The sequence below is a fragment of the Borostomias antarcticus genome (assembly GCF_949987555.1).
Source record: "Borostomias antarcticus genome assembly, chromosome: 5".
NCBI classification, from domain to species: Eukaryota; Metazoa; Chordata; class Actinopteri; order Stomiiformes; family Stomiidae; genus Borostomias; species Borostomias antarcticus.
The window spans coordinates 25,662,690-25,683,719 of record NC_140238.1 but is presented as its reverse complement, the minus strand read 5'-3'; the positions used below and the strand labels follow the sequence as shown (position 1 = coordinate 25,683,719).

General features: G+C 41.9%; 1 protein-coding gene across 2 annotated transcripts; it reads left to right on the top strand.

The window, feature by feature from the left end:
• The first annotated feature begins 337 nt into the window (after positions 1–337).
• Positions 338–20,669, top strand: gys1 (glycogen synthase 1 (muscle)). Of its 2 annotated transcripts, XM_084437814.1 has the most exons (16): positions 338–479; positions 4,256–4,374; positions 4,808–4,989; positions 5,668–5,859; positions 8,807–8,992; positions 9,935–10,079; positions 10,237–10,354; positions 10,716–10,836; positions 11,010–11,116; positions 11,692–11,751; positions 11,926–12,118; positions 13,091–13,217; positions 15,696–15,791; positions 18,383–18,546; positions 18,650–18,730; positions 19,116–20,669. In XM_084437814.1, the coding sequence occupies exons 2-16, from the start codon at positions 4,257–4,259 to the stop codon at positions 19,392–19,394; spliced, it is 2,169 nt and encodes a 722-aa protein (XP_084293940.1). In that variant the 5' UTR covers positions 338–479; position 4,256; the 3' UTR covers positions 19,395–20,669. The 2 variants fall into 2 exon arrangements, with proteins under 2 accessions (XP_084293940.1, XP_084293941.1); XM_084437815.1 differs by lacking the exons at positions 338–479; positions 4,256–4,374; positions 4,808–4,989 and adding an exon at positions 5,196–5,227.
• The last annotated feature ends 361 nt before the right edge of the window (positions 20,670–21,030 follow it).

Sequence of the window (21,030 nt, the reverse complement as noted above, 5' to 3'; positions counted from 1 at the left end):
CCCTTTGGTCCTCTTTGGAAAAAAACCAGTTGCTCACGTTGCTCACGAGTCTTTCTGTTATGATTGACAAGATAATTCATCCACCACAACTCAGTATCTTTAAATATGGAGCGCCAATCGTAGCTCTTCGTTGGGGAAACGCCCCGTTTTTCTCACATTGGTTCTACCCAATAGGCGGGTTATTAATGAGCAATGAACGCCATAGAAACATGAAGCCAACTTCATGAATAATGCGTGAAAAGGCGGGTTTTGGGCGTTGCACAACTATACACCGACCCTGACATAATGTGCATTTACCAATGCGAATCACTAGCATCCACATAAGGGCCACTCCCCCTTCTCGCATCGCTTTTCACTTTTATATATCTTTTATCCACCGAGGAGAGTCACTGACGCGAGGCTAACTTTTATCAGTTGACGTAACAGATGCCAATGTTGCCATAGCTTGCCTTAGCGAAGTTGGGACGATACGTTGAAGGGTAAGTAGGATATGTTGCAAGTGAGTGCAGTTACAATGATACATTAATATATTGCTGATTTAGAGTTGTACGTGGTGTACTCGAGCGTTTCCGCGACGAGAGGAATGTAGCGAATTGCGACGCGTTGGCTGTCACGTTCGCGACGTGTTCGTTCTTGTTCTCAATCTAGGCTATATGTCAAACAAGATAACAGCTCGTCACCATGATAGTGATCTATGAAATGTTGAATATGACCGGCTGTATAAGGATTTAGTGTATGTTAGTATCATAAAGGCTGCAAACGTAACACAGACAAACACTTTAGACGGTATAATGGACCCATTCACTATATGATAGGAAAAATATTGCACGAGCAGTCGTTCTGTTTTCTTTCATTGCCCCGTGTGGGTCTGGCATAGCTGTGTGTGTGTGTGTGTGTGTGTGTGTGTGTGTGTGTGTGTGTGTGTGTGTGTGTGTGTGTGTGTACAGTGTGTGTGTGTGTGTGCGTGCGTGCGCGTGCGTGCGCGTGCGTGCATGCATGCATGCCTGTCCCTGCCTGGATGGTGAATAGGCCTAATGGAAAAATACCAATGATATCATGACACCTTGAAGATTGTAGCCTACTTTCTTACATCTTTCTTTAGTTAGTTTTAGTGGTAGGCCTACACTAAGCTTCCCTTAGTGCCCATGCTGCTACTAGGGAACAGAACCTTGAGTTTATTCTAGTGTTTGTACAACCAGTAACGTTATGAATTCATCAGGGTGCTTCATGTCACCAGCATGACCGATTTCTAAAATAGGTGTGTGTGTGTGTGTGTGTGTGTGTGTGTGTGTGTGTGTGTGTGTGTGTGTGTGTGTGTGTGTGTGTGTGTGTGTGTGTGTTTGCACTGCACATATTTTTATAGTGCAGTGTATCTATGTTATTTTCATCTCCCGAAGAGCTGGAAGAGAGTCTTTTGTAAAATGACAAACGAAATCAGTAAAGAGATTGTTTCTTCACTTCCTCATCTAGTAGGCCTAGGCTACTACTCAGCAGCCCCACCCCAACCTCTACCTCTATTTGCAACTCTTCCACTGTTTTCTCGTTTTCAAGACAATGAAAGTCACATTACAGGTATTAGTTAGACTTCTATTAAGTTCCTGCCCCAGCTGACTGTTAACCAGATTTTAGCTGACTCTGAGAGCACCTCAGATGTCTAACTCAAATATTATCTAACTATTGTCGTTGTGGACCGGATGAGTCCAATTTCCACATAAACGACATACTTCCTCTGACTTCAGAATGTGAAATATGAGTCACCATTCTCATTGTTTAAATAAAACAAGAAATTACAAGAGGAGAGGAGAATGGGTGTTACAGACCGGAGAGTTATAGACCAGTCTCTAGGGTTAGACGGGTGAGAGCACTCATTTCACTCTCAATCTCAATTCCCCCCCTTGGCTCTAGCACATGGCTCTACCACTCCATTTTGCATGATCCTGCGTAAGGTAGGGTGTTACGTTTCTTTTGAGGATTGAGCGTTTTCAGGTGCAGACTCCAAACAGAGTGGTAGAAGAGAATTCCCAGAATGCTTTGCGCACTGAGGCAGTGTAAAGCCTGCAGTATACTTGCTGTTTCGCAATGCATGTGTGTAGTCATCCACATATTTTGCAGTAAATACATATTGTTAATATTTATTTATTAAGTTATGTGCACCCATTTCATTTCAGTGTAGAGAAATGCACCAATAAATGCCTTATCTACACGTCTATGACGACACTGTTGACACCATGTATCCGTGACACGCCCGCCCTGTGACAACACTAGTAGTTTCAACCTCCTGGACCCCCACCAGTCCGGGTTCAAGGTTGGCCACTCTACAGACGGCCCACCTTGCAGTGATAGTCACTCTACACCGCGAGAGCAAACTCTCTCTCCTCTGTCCTGATACTCCTAGACCGGTCAGCAGTGTTTGACATAGTAGACCACCAGATCCTCCTCTTCAGCCTTGAGGAGAAAGGTGTCACAGGCTCTGCACTCTCCCTGTTTGCATTTATGGTTGCCCCATTGACTAAAACTGCAGCTAGCTCAATACTGGAATGATCAGTAAAACAAGTACTGTACACGTGTAAACATGTTGTCCCCCATCCATTATTATACCTTGTGGTATCAAGTCCCCTGCTTCTCATTAGTCCTATAATGAATGTTGAAATACAGACATATCTAGCGCTACTAATGTCACATCATGTGTATCAATGATTGACCAAAGTAAGCTCTACAAACCATGATAGAGCGAATAAGAGTACAATAACGTCTCCATCTAGTGGGCAAACAAGTCCATGCACCCGTATGGTCTAAAGCCCTATAATGAATTTTGAAATACAGAATATCTAGCTCTACTCTCTGCGGATGTAAAAAGTACATGGTTTTCCAAGTAACCTTGTCTGAGACTATACTGAGACACCAAGCATAGTTTTTGATGCAAAAATCTAAATGTACTTGTCAATTGAAAAATGTATTGGAAAGGCGTCCCTTTTGTGGGGGGTTCTGGTACTACAGGGGGACTGACAGACTCACTCACTCACTGACTCACTCACTCACAACATGACACCGGCCAACTTAAAGTCCCCCCCCTTCGGCTGTCGCCGAGTGGGGGACAATTATGGTCTATATGTTTCAGGTTCATGGTAGACAGACAAGAAATGGGGCTAACTGTCCAAAATAGCACACTGCCCCTTCCGTATAGCCTTTTATTATACTTTAAACATTAAAAACAATGTGTAGGCATTAATGAATAAACAAGTAAACAAAATGAAACAGTTAAAATAAAATAAAATAAAAATTGCATTGCATGCAAAAATAAATTCTTTGCATTGTCCGCTTTGAAATAGCCTAGGCATACTGTTTCTCGTCTTCAACAGGCTTATTAGGCTCTACTGTAGGCCTATTTCTCTTTGAACACAATGAATACAGTTTAAAGTACAGGTACAGTATTTAGCAATAGATACAGTTAGGTATCCATAAATATTCGGACATTGACACAATTTTCATCATTTTGTACACCACCACAATGGATTTGAAATGAAACATTCAATATGTGATTTAAGCACAGGCATTCAGCTTTAATTTGAAGGTATTTACATCCAAATCAGTTGAACGGTGTAGGAATTACAACACATTTTATATGTGGTACCCCTCTTTTTAAGGGACCAAAAGTTATTGGACAAACTACCATAATCATAAATCAAATTGTCATTTTTAATATTTGGTTGCAAATCCTTTGCAGTCAATGACAGCCTGAAGTCTGGAACCCATAGACATCACCAGATGTCAAGTTTGGTCCCTGGTGATGCTCTGCCAGGCCTCTACTCTAACTGTCTTCAGTTCCTGTTTGTTCTTTGGGCGGTTTGCCTTGGCACAAGTTGAATATGTTGCTCCGATTGATAGCCTGCCACATAAGTTATTGCAAATAATAATTTAATAAAACATTATTGCCATAATAATGTAATGTTTTTGAATTGAAATTCTTCATTTGGACTTTTTCCACCTAAATTCTATATTTGTATGTCCCTTTTTCATAGCTGTATATATTTTCTTTATCCAATTGCTGTATTTTCTACAGTTTTATGTGTAGTTTTCTGTCGTTTGTTGTTCGAGGTGAATGTTTATGGTTATAATAATTTCCTGAAAACTCAAAAATATAAATCATAAAATAAACGTAAATAATATAACCCTGATTTTCTGATGGTCACATTGGTGTTACTGTGGGGGACTAGTTAGCTGACCGTTGTGTGGTATGCTCTTGTCATTTATCCAGCATGCCGCTAGCCCGCAGCCTGTCCGTCACCTCGCTGTCGGGGTTGGAGGAGTGGGACGAAGAGTTTGAATTGGAAGATGCTATCCTGTTCGAAATTGCATGGGAAGTAGCCAACAAAGGTAAATTTTGTTTGTCTCAGTGTGCGTGTGTGTGTTTTGCCAGGATTTGAACACCAGATTTTTGTCCCTGACCCATAGAGAGATCTGCAGCATGAAGTAACGTAGTTAGCGCAGCTTACGTAGTGTATCAGCGAAAGAACTCTCATGGGTCTGGCGTTGAGACTACACCACCACCAAACCCCTATCTCTAGCCAGAACATTTTTTGTGTGTGTGCATGTGAGCATTTAAGTAGTATGCAAGAGCTTTTGTGTGTGAGAGGTTAAGATAAATGTGAGAGGGTTCTAGGCATGTGTGAGAGGTTCAGTAGTGAACGCAAGAGCATTTTATGTATATGTAAGAGGTAATGTATGTATATGTGAGAGGTATGTATGAATTATGGTCTATACGGAACCTACATAAGTTTGAACTCTCTCCATCCATGTCTGAGTGCAGTTGGTGGGATCTACACAGTGATCCAGACCAAAGCCCGTCTGACCTCGGAGGAATGGGGGGAAAACTACTTCCTGGTGGGCCCCTACATGGAGAGCAGCGTCCGGACTCAAGTGGAGCTGATTGAACCCACCAACCCAGCCCTCAAGAGAACCATCGACAAAATGAATGCCAGTGGGTGTAAGGTACAGACACACACACACACACACAAGATTAAGAAACACATGGATCTCTGCCCCTATACACCCTCGAAAAGAAAAAACAGTATTCCCTCTTGCACATACACAAACAGTGTATTAACTGCATGTCTGACCTTCTTTCTCTCCTTCTACTGTCTCTGATCCCTCTGGTATTTCTCTTTAAAGGTTAGAGCCTGTATCAGTGTCACAAACGCACATGGCCATCTATTTCTGGGGAGTGTGTGTACGTGAGCAAAGTCATTTGGCATTATGGGTTACTACTGTGATGTAACTCCCCTCTGTTTTTACAAGATAGAAAGCACAGTAATGTTCTAATGAAAGGGTAAAACTGGGATTGGTATGTACATAAACGATAGCTCTAATTTAGTTATTTAGCTATTATTCGGTCTGATTCATTGACATAATGATGATGAAAATGGAAGGGGGTGGGGGGGACTATTAAAATGGACTTTTCTGTGCATCCGTTCCATCCGTCACACAAGATGTACCAGAGCACACCACTAGGGGTGCTAGCCACAGTTCATTTTTCTCATTGCCAATACATATTGCTTTTTGTACACAAAAAATATACTTTGTGTCTCCAACATTTCATAATACATTCATGTCTCTCCGTCTGTCCCTTTGTCTCTCTATCTCACCAACCGTCCCTCTGTCTGTGTCTAGGTGTACTTTGGTCGCTGGCTGATTGAGGGAAGTCCGTATGTGGTTCTGATCGATGTTGGTTTCACTGCATGGTCTCTGGACCGATGGAAACTGGAACTGTGGGAGAACTGTGCCATCGGCGTACCATGGTTTGATCGTGAGGCCAACGATGCAGTCCTCTTTGGTTTCCTGACCGCCTGGCTGCTAGGAGAGGTAAGTCACAAGGAGGGTGGTGCACAGGTTCAGTTATATGGTGTGACAGGAGCACAACTCGAGAGGAATGGTGATGGACGCTGAGAGAATTGGGTCTCCGGGTTTGTGCCATTTTGCCCATTCTAGGCTAGAGATTATTGGATTGGTTTATTGACATTTATCTACCTCTATACAGTACACCTGTGATGCATACTTACTGGTAATACGCATGTTAGGGTATGTGTAGAAGTTGCTGATAAGGCACAGATAAGAGAGAATTGGAATTTATGACAAGTCATATAATGTATTATAACCATAAAGCACTGGATAAAAAATGCTATGTTTAGGCTACAGGATATGTGCATACAGGTCTCTTAAATAGCCACTGCACCTAGAGCTGGGTGGTATGGCCTTAAATCAATATCACAGTAGAATTCTTTTATTGCTTAAAAAAAAAAAAAAACTTTTTTTCAAATTTATTTTTACCTAGATTAAACTGAAATAGTTTAAGAATATTTATTGAGTATTGTATAAAAAAAAGACACAATACAACAGTAGGGATGCCATGGTGCAGATCTTTCCCCACTGGATAATAAAATCATGACGACACCAGTGTTACCGTACATTTTACAAGCCTCTGCTCTGCGTATCATGTTTTCTTTGAACAGTTAAATTTGAACAGCAATTTTGGACAGATCCGATAGACAGATAGCCTTGATTGATGGGTGGATGTTGTGAGATTATTGGTTCACTTTGCTCTTGCATTGCTGATGTAAGCACTCTGTTGTGCCCCCACGCCCGAGCCAGTCGCGGTCATGTTCCCAGTCCCACTCAGCACGTCACCCTTGAGGTTGGGCCCGGCGTCTCCTTCCGCAGCAGGTGTGGACGGTTACAATCAGGCCAGCTGATGCCAATCACCACCTGGGCTCAGCACTATTTCAGGCTGCGGAAGACAGACGTCGGGCGCTTGAACGTTGACTACTGTGGCTCCCTCCCGCGTAAGCCCTGTGTCTCCAGCTCCACCCGCGCCCTCCATCGGACTCCCCTTCCAAGCTCCTACTCCTTCGCTCCTCCCAACCTCCCTCTTGTTTCTACCCCTGGAACCCCCCCCGTGCTTCCCTACCCCGGAACCCCTCGGACGGACCTCCCCCCCTGCTCTCTACCCTGGACTACCTCCCGGACTCCCCCTCCCGGACTCCCCCTCTCGGACTCTCCCTCGTTAGTTTTAGTTCCGCAGCACATTTCCAACACGCTGCCCTACATTTACACTTGCACCACACATAGGTTACACGTAGACACGTGCAAGACACACACATAGTCTAGTACCCATCCCATCAACATTTTGACCACGCACACACTCACACACACGTTAGGCCAGTTGAGTTATTGTTTCATTAAACTATTGAAACCTGCTCGGGTCTCCGTCTCTGCTTCTGGGGTCCCAGGCACATTTGGCTACTCTGCCCGGTTGGGTCGTAACACACTCGGGAGATTTGGTTTTACTGGGGGGAAAAAATCATTTGATATAAGATTATGACAAACCTAAAATTTTGTATTTTTTGGGGCATGTACAGTATTGTTAAATAGGACACACTATGACCAAGGATGTGATCTAAAATGAAAAAACAAAAAACAAAATTCATGGCGTCTTTAAGAACGTTTGAAAATTGTTTGCATTAAACATAAATAGACATGGAACATTTGTACAGTAGGCCTACTCACAGCCACTTCTGTGAAGTTTAAAATAGTTTGCGAAGGAAAATGAAAGCTGGAAAAAAAGATGTGGGCTGATCCCTTCGAGACTCACATGAGTGAAATTTCATACCACTGCTCTGTGTTGCGACCTGTCACTCACTCTGCCTGCAGGCAGAGACAGGAGAACAGAACGGACTCTTTCAGTTTAGAATTGTAGTGCATGTTGTCACTAAGTATTGATATTTATTGATATTGATATTGATTGATAGAATATTGATACATTCCCAGATTGAATACAATTGAATATAGATTTTTTTTTTCATCGGGCCTATATGATGTATATATGTGCCTATATATAAGCTGATTCATTTATTTGGATATTAAATTGATGCAGAAAAGGCCATACAAATTCACCAGAATGCAGGAAATGAAGTATTTGACGCTCAAAATGTCCTGGGGGAGGACTCACAGACCCTCCGCTTAATGTGTCCCCCTCCCAATGTTCAGACAAGAAATACACAGCTGATGTCAAAATATTTTCCCAAGGTTGGCAGGTCTGATTATGGCAGGAAAATTATGTCATAGGCATGATGTTAAACCTGGCTTGATCCAAGGAATGCAATGGTACCTCATTTTTGAAAATCAGGCATACAGATCAAAAGTTGTGTGCCTCTCCAAATCTGACCTGTTGTTGGTACTAGATGGTTTGAGGTATTGACATGAATTATTGGAAGGTCCCCTGATCAGTGTGTACATATGGTTTCATGGGCTGCCATAGACACACATGGCAGAAGATAAAAGAAAATAATAAAGCTTCACTGTTTGGCCGCAATAAGTAGTAGCAGTAGTAGTAGTAGCAGTAGCAGCAGTAGCAGCAGTAGTAGTAGTGTACTTTTGATCCCCGGGGGTAATTTGCACTGTTGCAGCATTAAAGACAACAAAATAACACAATCAGATACATATTTACAGTAGATACGAAATATTAGATACAAACATACAGTAGATACAAATACATACATACACATATACCAGAAGACAAGGGGAGTACATACCATCAGGGCTATTTTGGCGGCACAAGGGGGACCTACACACAGTATTAGGTAGGGGGTTTTACTGTTGTGGCTGATCGGTGTATCACTGTGTGTTTATACTGTACACACAATGATCTAGTGTACCTTAAAGAATGTAGTAGGACATTTAGCCAGTCCACCGTGTACGTGTGTTTGTGCGTGTATGCATTTGTTCACTAACTGTGTCCTTGTCATCTCCTCAGTATGCAGCACAGTGTGATGAGCCCCCCCACATCCTGGCCCATTTCCACGAATGGCTGGCCGGCCTGGGCCTGGTATTGTGTCGACAGAGACAGTTACCAGTGGCAACCATATTCACTACACATGCCACTCTGCTGGGACGCTACCTATGTGCAGGAAGTGTGGACTTCTACAACAAACTCGCTGAGGTGTGTGTTTGTGTGTGCTATGTTTGTGTTTTATGTGCTGTGTGTGTCGTTTAAAAAAAGTTATCTTCTGATTTCTTTGCATCTGCAGCATGGCATTCACAGCTAACTTGTTCACCATACAGTAAGTGGCACTGTAGTTCATACCAAAATGTGAGATTATTAATACCCTATACTTGCATAAACATGCTCCCTTTGATCCACATAATGTCATCCAGATTTACCCCTAACTCTAAACCAGATCTCACTCATTTCATTCTTGGCCGCTGTCACCGCACACAGCGAGATCAGCTGCACCACCACTCACAACCTCAGGAGGCAGAACACTGTTAAATTTGTCCTGACAGTTCATGCAGATTTCTCTGTGCAATGAACTTAAGACTGTCAACCTAGTGTGGGACTGGTAGTTAGACCGAACTGTTAACAAGTACATGTAGACTGCAAAAAATGTCTCCACTCCTGAGTGAAATCAAATCAAAACTATTTTGATAATTATTTTGACCTGTAGGCCTACAGTATAGTATGTAGACAAAGAATTACTGTAGACAACACCGTAATGTCTTGGGGGTCTATAATTATTCCCGAACAAGCCTTGTGTTTTGTTAAGACTTATTTTAAAAATATGTCCACAACACAGTTTGTTAAATTGAATGCATAGCCAGATGCCAAACAAGATATGAGCTGCGTCATGAGAGTGTTGGGCAAACAAAGAGAGGCGGTAGATAGGCCCGTGGTGACCATGTGACCAGTAAGCGACAGGGACACTGGTTCATATTGTAAGTCAATTTGCTTTAAAGTGTCTAGAACGTAAATTAATCATTTTCCTAACTGCAGCAAAATGCTATAATTAATGTGTTTTAGCCTATTTACTGATTTAGCAATGACTTGCTCTCTCTCTCTCTCTCTCTCTCTCTCTCTATCTTTCTCTGTCTCTCTCTCTCTCAGTTCAACGTAGATAAGGAGGCAGGTGACAGACAGATATACCACCGCTACTGTATTGAGAGATCTGCGGCCCGCTGCGCCCATGTCTTCACAACCGTCTCCCAGATCACAGCCATCGAGGCAGAGCACCTGCTTAAAAGGAAACCAGGTGTGTGTGTGTGCCTGTGTGTATTTCTGTATATATTCAGTATATATATATGTCTCTCTTTTGTTGTTCTCTGTTTGAATTGGTTGACTGTGAGCGGTCTCACTGTCTCCATGACCTCTGACCTTGTTTATTCTTAGTAGAATATTTCTCTCCTTAGACATTGTCACTCCAAATGGGTTGAACGTGAAGAAGTTCTCTGCCATGCACGAGTTCCAGAACCTGCACGCTCAGAGCAAGAACCGCATCCAGGAGTTCATCAGAGGACATTTCTACGGGTCAGTGGCAGTGGAACACAGGGAAACCAGTGCAAACCACACACACACGCTCGCACACAAACACACGCACTCTCTCTATAGCTTTCTCTCTCTCTTTCTCTCTCTCTCTCACACACACACATTCTGATTTAATGTGATAAAAACTAAATAACACATACACAGATCTCTACATTTTCAATGTAATGATTTTTTTTTTTAACTTTTATTTCAGCAGAGTAACTTTATAAGGGAGCCTGCGTGCAAAAAAAACAAACTTTACAAATATGAATACAAAATACATAAAAATACTAATAGTTTCTACACACTAAACAAAAGTACGTAATGATGAACATGTCTTCCCTATTGTTTTCCTAAAAATCAGGCACCTGGACTTCAACCTAGATAAGTGCTTGTTCCTTTTCATCGCTGGAAGATATGAGTTTTCCAACAAAGGGGCTGACATCTTCCTGGAGGCTTTGGCCAGACTCAACTATCTGCTGAGGGTGAGTGTGCGTGCATATGTGTGCAGGTTTGTTGTTGAGGTTGTGGGTGTGTAGATGTGTGGCAGGTGGTTGGTGGTGCACATAAGAGGAGGGATTAGCCGTTTTGTGTATATGAATGTCAGTTTGGACCCAGTAAAGGTTTGTAAGCATTTACCCCTTGACCCGTCTCTCAGGTCAACCACAGTGATGTGACCGTCGTTGCATTCTTCATCATGCCTGCACGGACAAACAACTTTAATGTGGAAACGTTGAAAGGCCAAGCAGTCCGGAAGCAGCTATGGTAATCCCAACCTTCTCCAACTTTTGAAGGATACATATTTTGTTTGTAACAATACCCGAAATGTTTTTGGACACCAAAAGCATGGACCAAAAGAGTGGACACCTTAATGTATTGACATTCTACAATAAAACAAATACCAGGTGTGTTTTCAATGGCAAGAAAGCGGAGGTATTTCCATTGAAATTTGTCAAAAAATTATAATTTATAATTAAAATGTAGTGCAGTTTTGGTGCCCATAGAACCCAATTTATATTTGAAAGGTAAGTTTCATACTGTGCAACCAACCATCATGTTGATTTAGTAGTCCCATAATCAACATGTCTCTGTCACAAGCAAAAACAGATACAGTAGTTTGCGAGATAAATAAACCAGGAAGTGGTTAGGTTGTTTCCTTGTTTATAGTCAACAATTCCAACTTTGTATGACCTTTATAGTGTGTCTTTAGTGGTAACTAATAGCCACTTTTTACCGTCTGTCATTTGTGTGTTTTGTTGTTATGAATAAAAATACCATAATATGAATAATGGCACCATTGTGCTGCTGTTCCTGTATTATTATTTTTTTTATCTACACAGGGATACAGCTCAGACCGTGAAGGAACGCTTTGGAAAGAAACTTTACGAATCACTACTAGTGTAAGTAACTGTTTTTGTTAATCACTACTATACTACAATAGCATTCCAGATGTATAACTAACAGTATTGTTCAAACAACTAGAGCAAACCTCACTAAATCCATACATACCACACCACTGCACTAGAACCACTAGACCTAGCCAGTGAGTGAATCTCTTGGTATCTGACTTCTAGTGGGCAGCTACCAGACGTGTCAAAGATGCTGGATAAGGAGGACTTCACCATGATGAAGCGTGCCATCTTTGCCACACAGAGGCAGTGCCAGCCACCCATCTGCACGCATAACATGCTGGAGGACAGCAACGACCCCATCCTCACTAGCATCCGCCGAATCGGCCTGTTCAACAGCTCTGCTGACCGTGTCAAGGTGGAGCAGAGCTTACTGTCATCCACACTGCTGCTGTCGTAATCCTGCAAAGAATATTTCATTAATAAGACCACATTGTTATACTTTGGTTGTATAAGATAAGATAAAACTTGAATAATCCCATGGGGGAAATTTGGGCATATGTATATGTAACAAAGTTGGTTAAACTCACTACTCAGTATGAATACTGCCTGAGCGCGATCCAATTGTTAGAATAGTGGTGTACAGTATAAGCATGGGCCAGTTACTTGTTTCACGGTATACCTCGGTTTGAAAGTCGGTTCCAAAACCAAAAATAATCCATTCTGACAGTATGCGTTGATGGTATACATTCCATAACAAAGTCATAATTTGGAGTTCCCAAAAACGTTAACAACCCCTCCAAAATGTGATGCAGCAGTGAGTGTCTAGTTTTAATACATCCATGGTTTGTGTATAACCCATCACCTGTGTAGCTGACTATAATGGCTAAAGGAGGTGAACCTGAACCACTCCACATATAGCGTGTTAGCGCACGCCTTCAAAATGATTTCCACCTGACCAGATATAGGTTGGGCCAATCACAACCCTTTATCTAATATGGGGCAGAGTTGATGGGATGACTGTACCCACTTGATATGATAACTAAGTAAAGTTTCGTTGCTCTGATTTGCTGTAGCTGGTCTATCCAATTGCATCTAGAGGAATTTTGGTTATTATTGCTCAATATAATTATTATTGCCCAATAATTATTACTGCCCAATAATCTTAGTAACAGTGTGACAAAATCCTAAATCAACATCCAAGGCCGTAGTACTCTGTTCAACTACTGATTTAAAACTTCACAGTTCACTTAAGTAATGATGAAATGTAATTTAGTGCACTTTTATCATATTTTGGTTTTGAAGTACCTGTATTGGCATCCATTTATTGCTTTTTACAAAGGCAAGTGTCTTGTCAGCCCATCATAGTGTTCTGCTGTCATCCTGTTAGGTGATCTTCCATCCAGAGTTCCTCTCTTCCACCTCTCCTCTCCTGCCTATGGACTATGAGGAGTTTGTGAGAGGCTGCCATCTTGGAGTGTTCCCCTCCTACTACGAACCCTGGGGCTACACACCAGGTATAGATGTTTGTCACAGATGTTTGTCATTTAATTTTTTGCAACCGGTGTGTTAGTATTAGCATTTCGTCTTTTTTATGAAGAGTTGCATTCTACTGTAACTGCCAGGAGGCATCATTGGGCAAGCAACCTCAAGAGGCAAAAAAGCTTGCATTTGCTTTTTAACATTCTGCCCTTTGCACATGCACTTTGCACTTCAGTCAGAGCACTTGAATGTGTCTAAACGTTGAGTGTAACTGGACTGCTATTTAGGGCTGAACGATTTGGGGATCTAATTGCAATTTGTCTGACAGATATACAATGCATCCGGAAAGTATTCATATCCCTTCACTTTTTCCACATGTTGTCATGTTACACAACCTTAGTGTGGCAGTGTGGTGCGCCTCACGTTTTGCAACCTGCTCTGTCTGAAGATCCGATCTCCAGCGTTCTAGCTTGAACGTATGTAGGTCAGAGATGACGCGTTCCCCACTTAAATCGCAGCCTTTGCGATTATTTGCTAATCGTATTGTTTCAAATCACGATTTCGATTTCAATTGTTCAGCCCTACTGCTATACTGTATATTGAGTGTTTGAATATTTGTGTTTATGTAGGCCTACAGTGCCTGTTGTTATTTGTGTTTTAATGTATTTGGCTGCTATGATGATTGAATTTCCCTTCAGGGATTAATAAAGTCAAGTATCTATATATCTATAGACTAGAGGTCTTAACGGGTCCACCTGAACCCCAAAACCCGAGACCCTACCCAAAACCCGAGTGGGTCGGGTCCAACATATTGGCATCTCACGGTTACGGGTACAATGTCTGTTATACATTGCCGCTGGTGTCGGGTAAGCACATCTGAAATTGTTTTACCCATTTGGACCAGCGAAGACCCGATCATCTTTTTTTCCTATCAAATTATTTAATCTCTTATCGTTTTGTGAGCATATGAACTGAGGCAGCACGTGCATCTTTCAGTCAATTGAAACTGCTGTTCACATCTTGCACACATCGCACAAAGCCACACAAACACACAGACCAGCTGGCACCTGCTAAAGTGAAGGCTTTTCGTTAAAGTTATAGCCGTACATATTAGGCTACAGGTTTCTTCAGGTAAATCTCGAGAAAGGCTGTAGTAGGCCTCTGGCTGGATGACTTGTGCAAAAGATCTTATGTTAATAGGATAATAGGATTTTTTTAACATATGAAAAAGGCTTACCTACTGTAAAATTTTATGGAATTGCCAGGAAAAAGGCGCATTGATGATGAAGGAAATTAAGGTTGTGTAGGTTTCCAAGGAGAGAGGATCGGGCAAGTGAGGTTGCTGATCATATCCCATCATTATTTCAATAAACTAAATATTGCATGCATTTGAAACAAATAAATAACTTATTTTGAAATTACATTGGTATTAAATCAATGGTGCACATTATTGCTCTTTTGCTAGAGCCGTTAGGTGCATGTTGCCGCTGGAATATCTATGTCAGGTCTGTTCAGATCCTGTCTGTAAGGGCACTGCTCTGGTTGTACTTGGGTCCATTTCGGTCCAATTCCTGATTATCATTGGGTCCGTTTCGGACGGGTCCTGATTATTCTCGGGTCCATTTCCGACCGGGTCTCTGTTTTTTGAAAAATGTATTTATGCAGATCAGGTTCGGGTAAGAAAGCCACAGGTCCATTTCATAATGGGTCCAACTTTTTGGACCCGTGAAGACCTCTACTATAGTCCACCAAGCCATTATGGTGTTGCCTACAACAATTCTTTAATAGACTACCTAAATGATCACATTTCCCTCATAAGTGGAGCCATTTTCTGCAGTTTACATGTAGTTGTTAACAGTTTTGACTTACTAGCAGTTCCACACCAGGTTGTCAGTCTTGTGTTCACCACACAAGAAGCCTGCATGAACAACGGGGTCACATTTACAGTAACAGTGATCTGCTGCCTCTTGAGTTTGCGAGTGGTGGCGCAGCTGTTCATGCTGCGAAGCAGCGGTAAATGCCAAGTTTTAGAAGATAAACATCTGTACAACTCAGCAGGACAACACTAGTCTCAATGCCAGACCCATTGGTGCATGCTGTAGATCTCTCTATGGGGTTTGGACACTTCTAGCTCCAAACTGGTTTTCAAATCCTAGCCAGTGATTGGTACCCCCAAAATATTGGTCACCGGTCAGTAACAACTTTAGAGATCGGACGCTTCCACCCAACCTGACCTCAACCAACTAACCTGGGCTAGTGTCTCTCATTGGCGCTATGACCTGTCACTTTTAGTTTTGACTCCTAGACCCGCCCTCAGAAAACCAGCTGAAGCGGCGAAGTGACGCAGACTCTACAGTATATGTACCATGTGGAGTGCAGCGATTCAACTTCATATCTGAGTCTTTAGAGAGACTAGGTCAACACAAAATCTTGCATGCTGAACCTCAAGTACTATAAAATTATACACTTAACACCTCTCTCTCTCTCTCTCTCTCTCTCTCTCTCTCTTATAGCTGAGTGCACAGTCATGGGGATCCCCTCTATCTCCACCAATCTATCAGGCTTTGGCTGCTTCATGGAGGAACATATAGCAGACCCCTCTGCATATGGTGTGTGTGTGTGTGTGTGTGTGTGTGTGTGTGTGTGTGTTTACATGTACACTGTATGTTTACATTTACATTTTAGTAATTTAGCAGGTGCTTTTATTCAAAGTGACTTGCACATTTTGTCTAAAACATTGATGTACAGTGCCTATGAAAAGTATTCACCCCCCTTGGACTTTTTCACATTTTACAACATGGAATCAAAATGGATTTAATTTTTTGTCACTGATAAACACACTACACAGTACTCTATAAAGTCAGTTTTCAAAATTAATTAGAAATAAAATTTAAACACTAAATAATTGATTGCATAAGTATTCACCGACTTTGCTATGACACACACAAGCTCTTGTAGGATATATTTTCTTCACAAGTAACATAATTAGTTGAATGTGCAGTCCCTCTATAGCCCTTTTTCCATCAAAAAGATAATTCACTCAAAATAGATGCACATCTAAAAGTTACTACGACATAATTGATGGGAAAAAAATTACAGTGATTGCGGATTTTGGTGAACTAATTTAATACGCTCACTAGGGGTGGATTAGTGAGAGTTCATTAGACATTCAGATGATAGAAAAAGGTTGGAGTGATATAAGAATGTTACATACTCAGAATATATCTACAGAGCTTGCACAGAATGATTTATGACTCGCGCATACCAAAGATGTTCACCTCAATATTGGCTCATGCCCAATAGGTAATATTTGTATTCCATTCTCTACATTGTTGATGGAAAATGCTCTAACATGTTACTAAAACGCGCATCAACACGGAGCATTATGACATAGAGTTAACTCACTAGAATTGTTCTGTTAATGGAAAACCGTTTGGGGGCTTCTAATATCACTCCAATTTACAATGATTTAGGTGTTAATTCGCTTGAAAATCTTTGGAAAAAGAGGGTATTTCACGAAGATTGGGCAAAATGAATGGGGTGAATTACAGTGAATTACAATGTCACCACATCTACCAAAACTCATCTGTACTTGAGGGTTTGTTTATTATCCTAATAGCTTATATGTCTGGCCCACATAGCAAGGTTACAACATGAAATAAACATTGTAATTGAGTAGACCTACTGTAGAACATGGCAATGCATCACATATCATTACAGGGCTTCCAGAGCCCTAGTTCAACATAGTGTAGGCTATGCGATTTCCATACATGGTTTATTTTCACACAGTGAAATAGTTGGTTAGGCTAGCTATCTACACTGGCTAGCTATCTAGACTGTAGTAGTAGGCTAGCAAGCGAGCTAGTAAACTCTGAGGTTAGGATTTGTAGCCTAATTATGATGCTGCTTTTCAAAGTGGCCCTCCCCCTTCGCGACAACTAGTGCAGAATTTTACAGTGCAAAATGTATGAGGTGCGGTCAGCGAAATAATTCTGTTTCAAATGGAACTTTTGTTTAAACATTCAATTTCAGATTGTGATACATTTCACAGGAGAGCATACAGAGACCTGTAAGATTACACCCCGTACTTCCAGTCTTGGAAAAGCACATTGATCATACTTTTTCTAACGTCTTGACTGCCCCGTTGACTTCTACTGTAGCTGAGTGCGCACCTGCAGAACAACTGTAGCTAGCTCAATACTGAGGCGATCAAGGAAAGTATAGACTATATGTGCCAGGTTCATGTGAGACAGCACAAGAATAGTAGCCTGGCTTTGCCACACCCAATTCACAAAAATGCAAAGCGTCTGGCCCTGATGAGTTAGTTTCGATTCCCAAGGGACATTATCAATGGTCGCCCCAAATGTTGTTTATTGATGGAGAACATTTTCAGCTGATTTATCTGGCTATCCTTACTTGTTTGGAGTGTTTATAAATTAGTTTTCTTGAATGCTAGCCATTTCAGTTTGATTGCGCTAGCATTAGCATGCCGCTAACGCCCGAACGAGAAACGGCATAGAATCAACTGAAAATGTTCTCCATCAATCAACAACATTACGGGTTAGTCTTAAATGAGGCTGAATGTCAAAAATTCAGAACTAGCCTACCCCTTAAACTAATTTGTAACTTCATTACATTATTATTTGTAACTTAATTACACATTAAAAAATATATATATTTGTAATTGATTTATGAAAATGTCAAATCCCCCCCCCCCCCCCCTCCCCATCAAACTAGACATTATAGATTACTTTGTAAATGGTAAATGGACAGCACTTTTATAGAGCTTTTATCCAAAGCGCTTTGCAATGGCCTCTTATTCACCCATTCACACACCAATGGCGACAGCTGCCATGCAAAGTGCTAGCCTGCGCATTGGGAGCAATTTGGGGTTCAGTGTCTTGCCCAAGGACTCTTTGACATGTGGACAGAAGGAGCCAGTATTCGAACCGCTGACCCTATGATAATTGGACAACCCGCTCTACCTCCTGAGCCACAGCCGCCTAAACACTTTGCGTTTATCAGTGACAAAAAACCTTCACAATAAAATGTGAAAAAGTCCAAGAAGGGTGAATACTTTTTATAGGCACTGTATCTCAAATTAAGAAGGGTAACATCCACAAGATCAAGCCTCAAAGCACCCACCTCCATTGTAATTACAGCACACATTGTGATTCATAGCTCCTTTCTCCATATGCAGGGATCTACATCTTGGACCGAAGGTATAGGGGAGTTGACGAGTCATGTAACCAGCTCACATCGTTCCTGTTCCAGTTCTGCCAGCAAAGTCGCCGGCAGCGTATCATCCAACGGAACCGCACAGAGCGCCTGAGTGACCTTCTAGACTGGAGATACCTGGGGAGGGTGAGAGCCCCTGGCCTCTATTGATCTGATACCTGTGAACTGATCTGACAATTACCACCTAATCGCCCCCCTCTCTCTCTCTCCCTCTCTTGGTCTGTCTCAGTATTACATATCTGCTCGTCATATGGCCCTGGCTAAGGCTTTCCCAGACACCTACTTGTATGAACCTCATGACCCGACCTCTGTAAGTTTGTGTGCGTGTGTGTGTGCGCGCGCAGGTGTACTGTAACTATAGTTGTGGGGCAAGGATAGTGAAACAAGAAAAAAAAATCCTTTGTTAATTTTAGGGTCAAAAGTTAGAGCTGAGGGCTTGGGTTACAATTATGGTTATGGATCGGGGTTAGGGTGAGGGGTAATGGTTATGGTTAGGGTTTAGGGCTATGGTTAAGTTTACACAAGTATAGTAACACAGTGTGTGTATGTGTGTGTGTGAGAGAGAGAGAGAAACACCAACAATTAGAGGTGTACATTCACTGCTGCTCTCCTTCAAACATTTCTGTTCTCTGCAAATGTATTCAGAATGTATTCAGAGTACCTAACCTATGCCACCATTGCTACCCTTTTTCAAGACTTCGGGCTTTCGCTACCCCAGACCAGCCTCTGTGCCCCCATCCCCGGCCCTGTCGCGCCACTCCTCCCCCCACCACAGCGAGGCAGAGGACAATGATGAAGATGAGCGCTATGATGAAGACCTGGAGGCAGAGAAAGACCGCCTGAACATCCGCCAGCCCCTCGTCCTGCCACTTAAAAACAAGCAGTCTCTGTCTCCCTCCTTGCCTTACACCCTGCCTGGTACCAATGGAAATGGCAATAGTGACAGTGATGGTGCCGCCAGTGAGAAAAACTGAGCCACATATTAACTAAAAAATACACACATACCTGCACTGTACACACACACACATACACACACACAAACACACACACACAACACATGTAATATAACAATGATCTATAACCTACAGGCACTCCATTCTCATGTTGACACATGCCACTTACAATCATAAATTCATCAGTGGCTGAGGAGATGAAAACTTGAAATGTCATAGCTCTGAAATGATAAAATACTTTGTCAAACAAGAATACAGCACCTCAAAACCTATAAGCACCTCAGTCTCTGTGAGCCACTTGTATTAAAATAGGAATGAAGACAAGAAGTGAGTGATTTAGATTTTAAAGTATATGTGAGGGTGAAGAACCTTTGAAATACGTGAAATACACCAGCAGTCAAACCAGGAACTAATATGGGCCAGCTGGAATGGCTACAGTACCAAGGACTAAACTGAAACCCTTCAGGAGGAGAACTACTGCTGGTAAACACTAGATAACAAAGAGCTGCAGCATGGAATAGAACAAGAGGGGTGGAAAACCTCAGCACTTACTAAAGCTAGGTAGCACCATCTGCAAGGGCTAATTTTAATTATAACTAAAGCTCTTTTAAGAGAGAATAACCACAGTGTTAACTTGAGATACTGATGAAGGTTGATGTGTCTGGCCAACAAGGGCAATGACATTGACGCACCACTTGACACAAATTCCCCCATTTAAACACACATTTAAACACACATTTTTCCTTTGCACTGTATTTGCAAAACACTCATGAATAACAGAGCACTTCCCAGAATGGAAATGAAACGTATACTGTACACCAGAGTGGTACCCTCAGATCACTCCGCTTAAGAGCCCTTTGACTCTCACCTTTGGAGATTGACCTCTGTGTTTGTTTTTGTCTCTGCGCCTTATATAGCCGACTCTCCTGTGCAACAACTATCATTAGTAACCTGACACTGAGTTTGTGTGTGTGTTTGTGTGTGTGTGTGTGTGTGTGTGTGTGTGTGTGTGTGTGTGTGCACACGCGCACATATTTGTGTGTGTGAGGAACAAAGCTGGAGTGCTACACTGAATCTGTCCATCTTTTAGAGGTTGACGTAAAGAAGCGGATTCCTGAGAGAGCAGCTGTGTTTTTAGATATAGACAGAAGACAATAGGAAGAAGGAAGGAGGGAGTGAGTAAAGTCCGATAAAACACCTCCATGATTCTGGTTTAACCAGTTCTCAGCAGTCAGAAAATATAGTGTTAAGTTAGGAGGAGCTTACACATGCCCCATACGTTTGTTTGTCACAATTATGCACCAAGAGATATTGAAAATAAAGAATATGTATTACTTATGAATGTGGCTCTTATTTTTTCAATGCTGTGGTTTATTATGACTCTAATGGCTAAGCTTCTTATAAGAAAAATACAGTTAACGTTAAACAGAACCTTGCTATAATTCTAATGTCTAGTGGTGGTCACAGGCCAAAAAGGTGCCCGAAAATTATGGATAAAGTCAGGGGCATGCAGTTTGTGTTCCACAACACTCAACCTTACTGGACCAAATCATTTCTCAGACTGCTATGCCTGGACAAATTGATGTCCGGTCTCGTCTCCCAGGCACGAACGGTCACATATTGAATTACCTACTAATTCCAGATAACTAAAGATTAC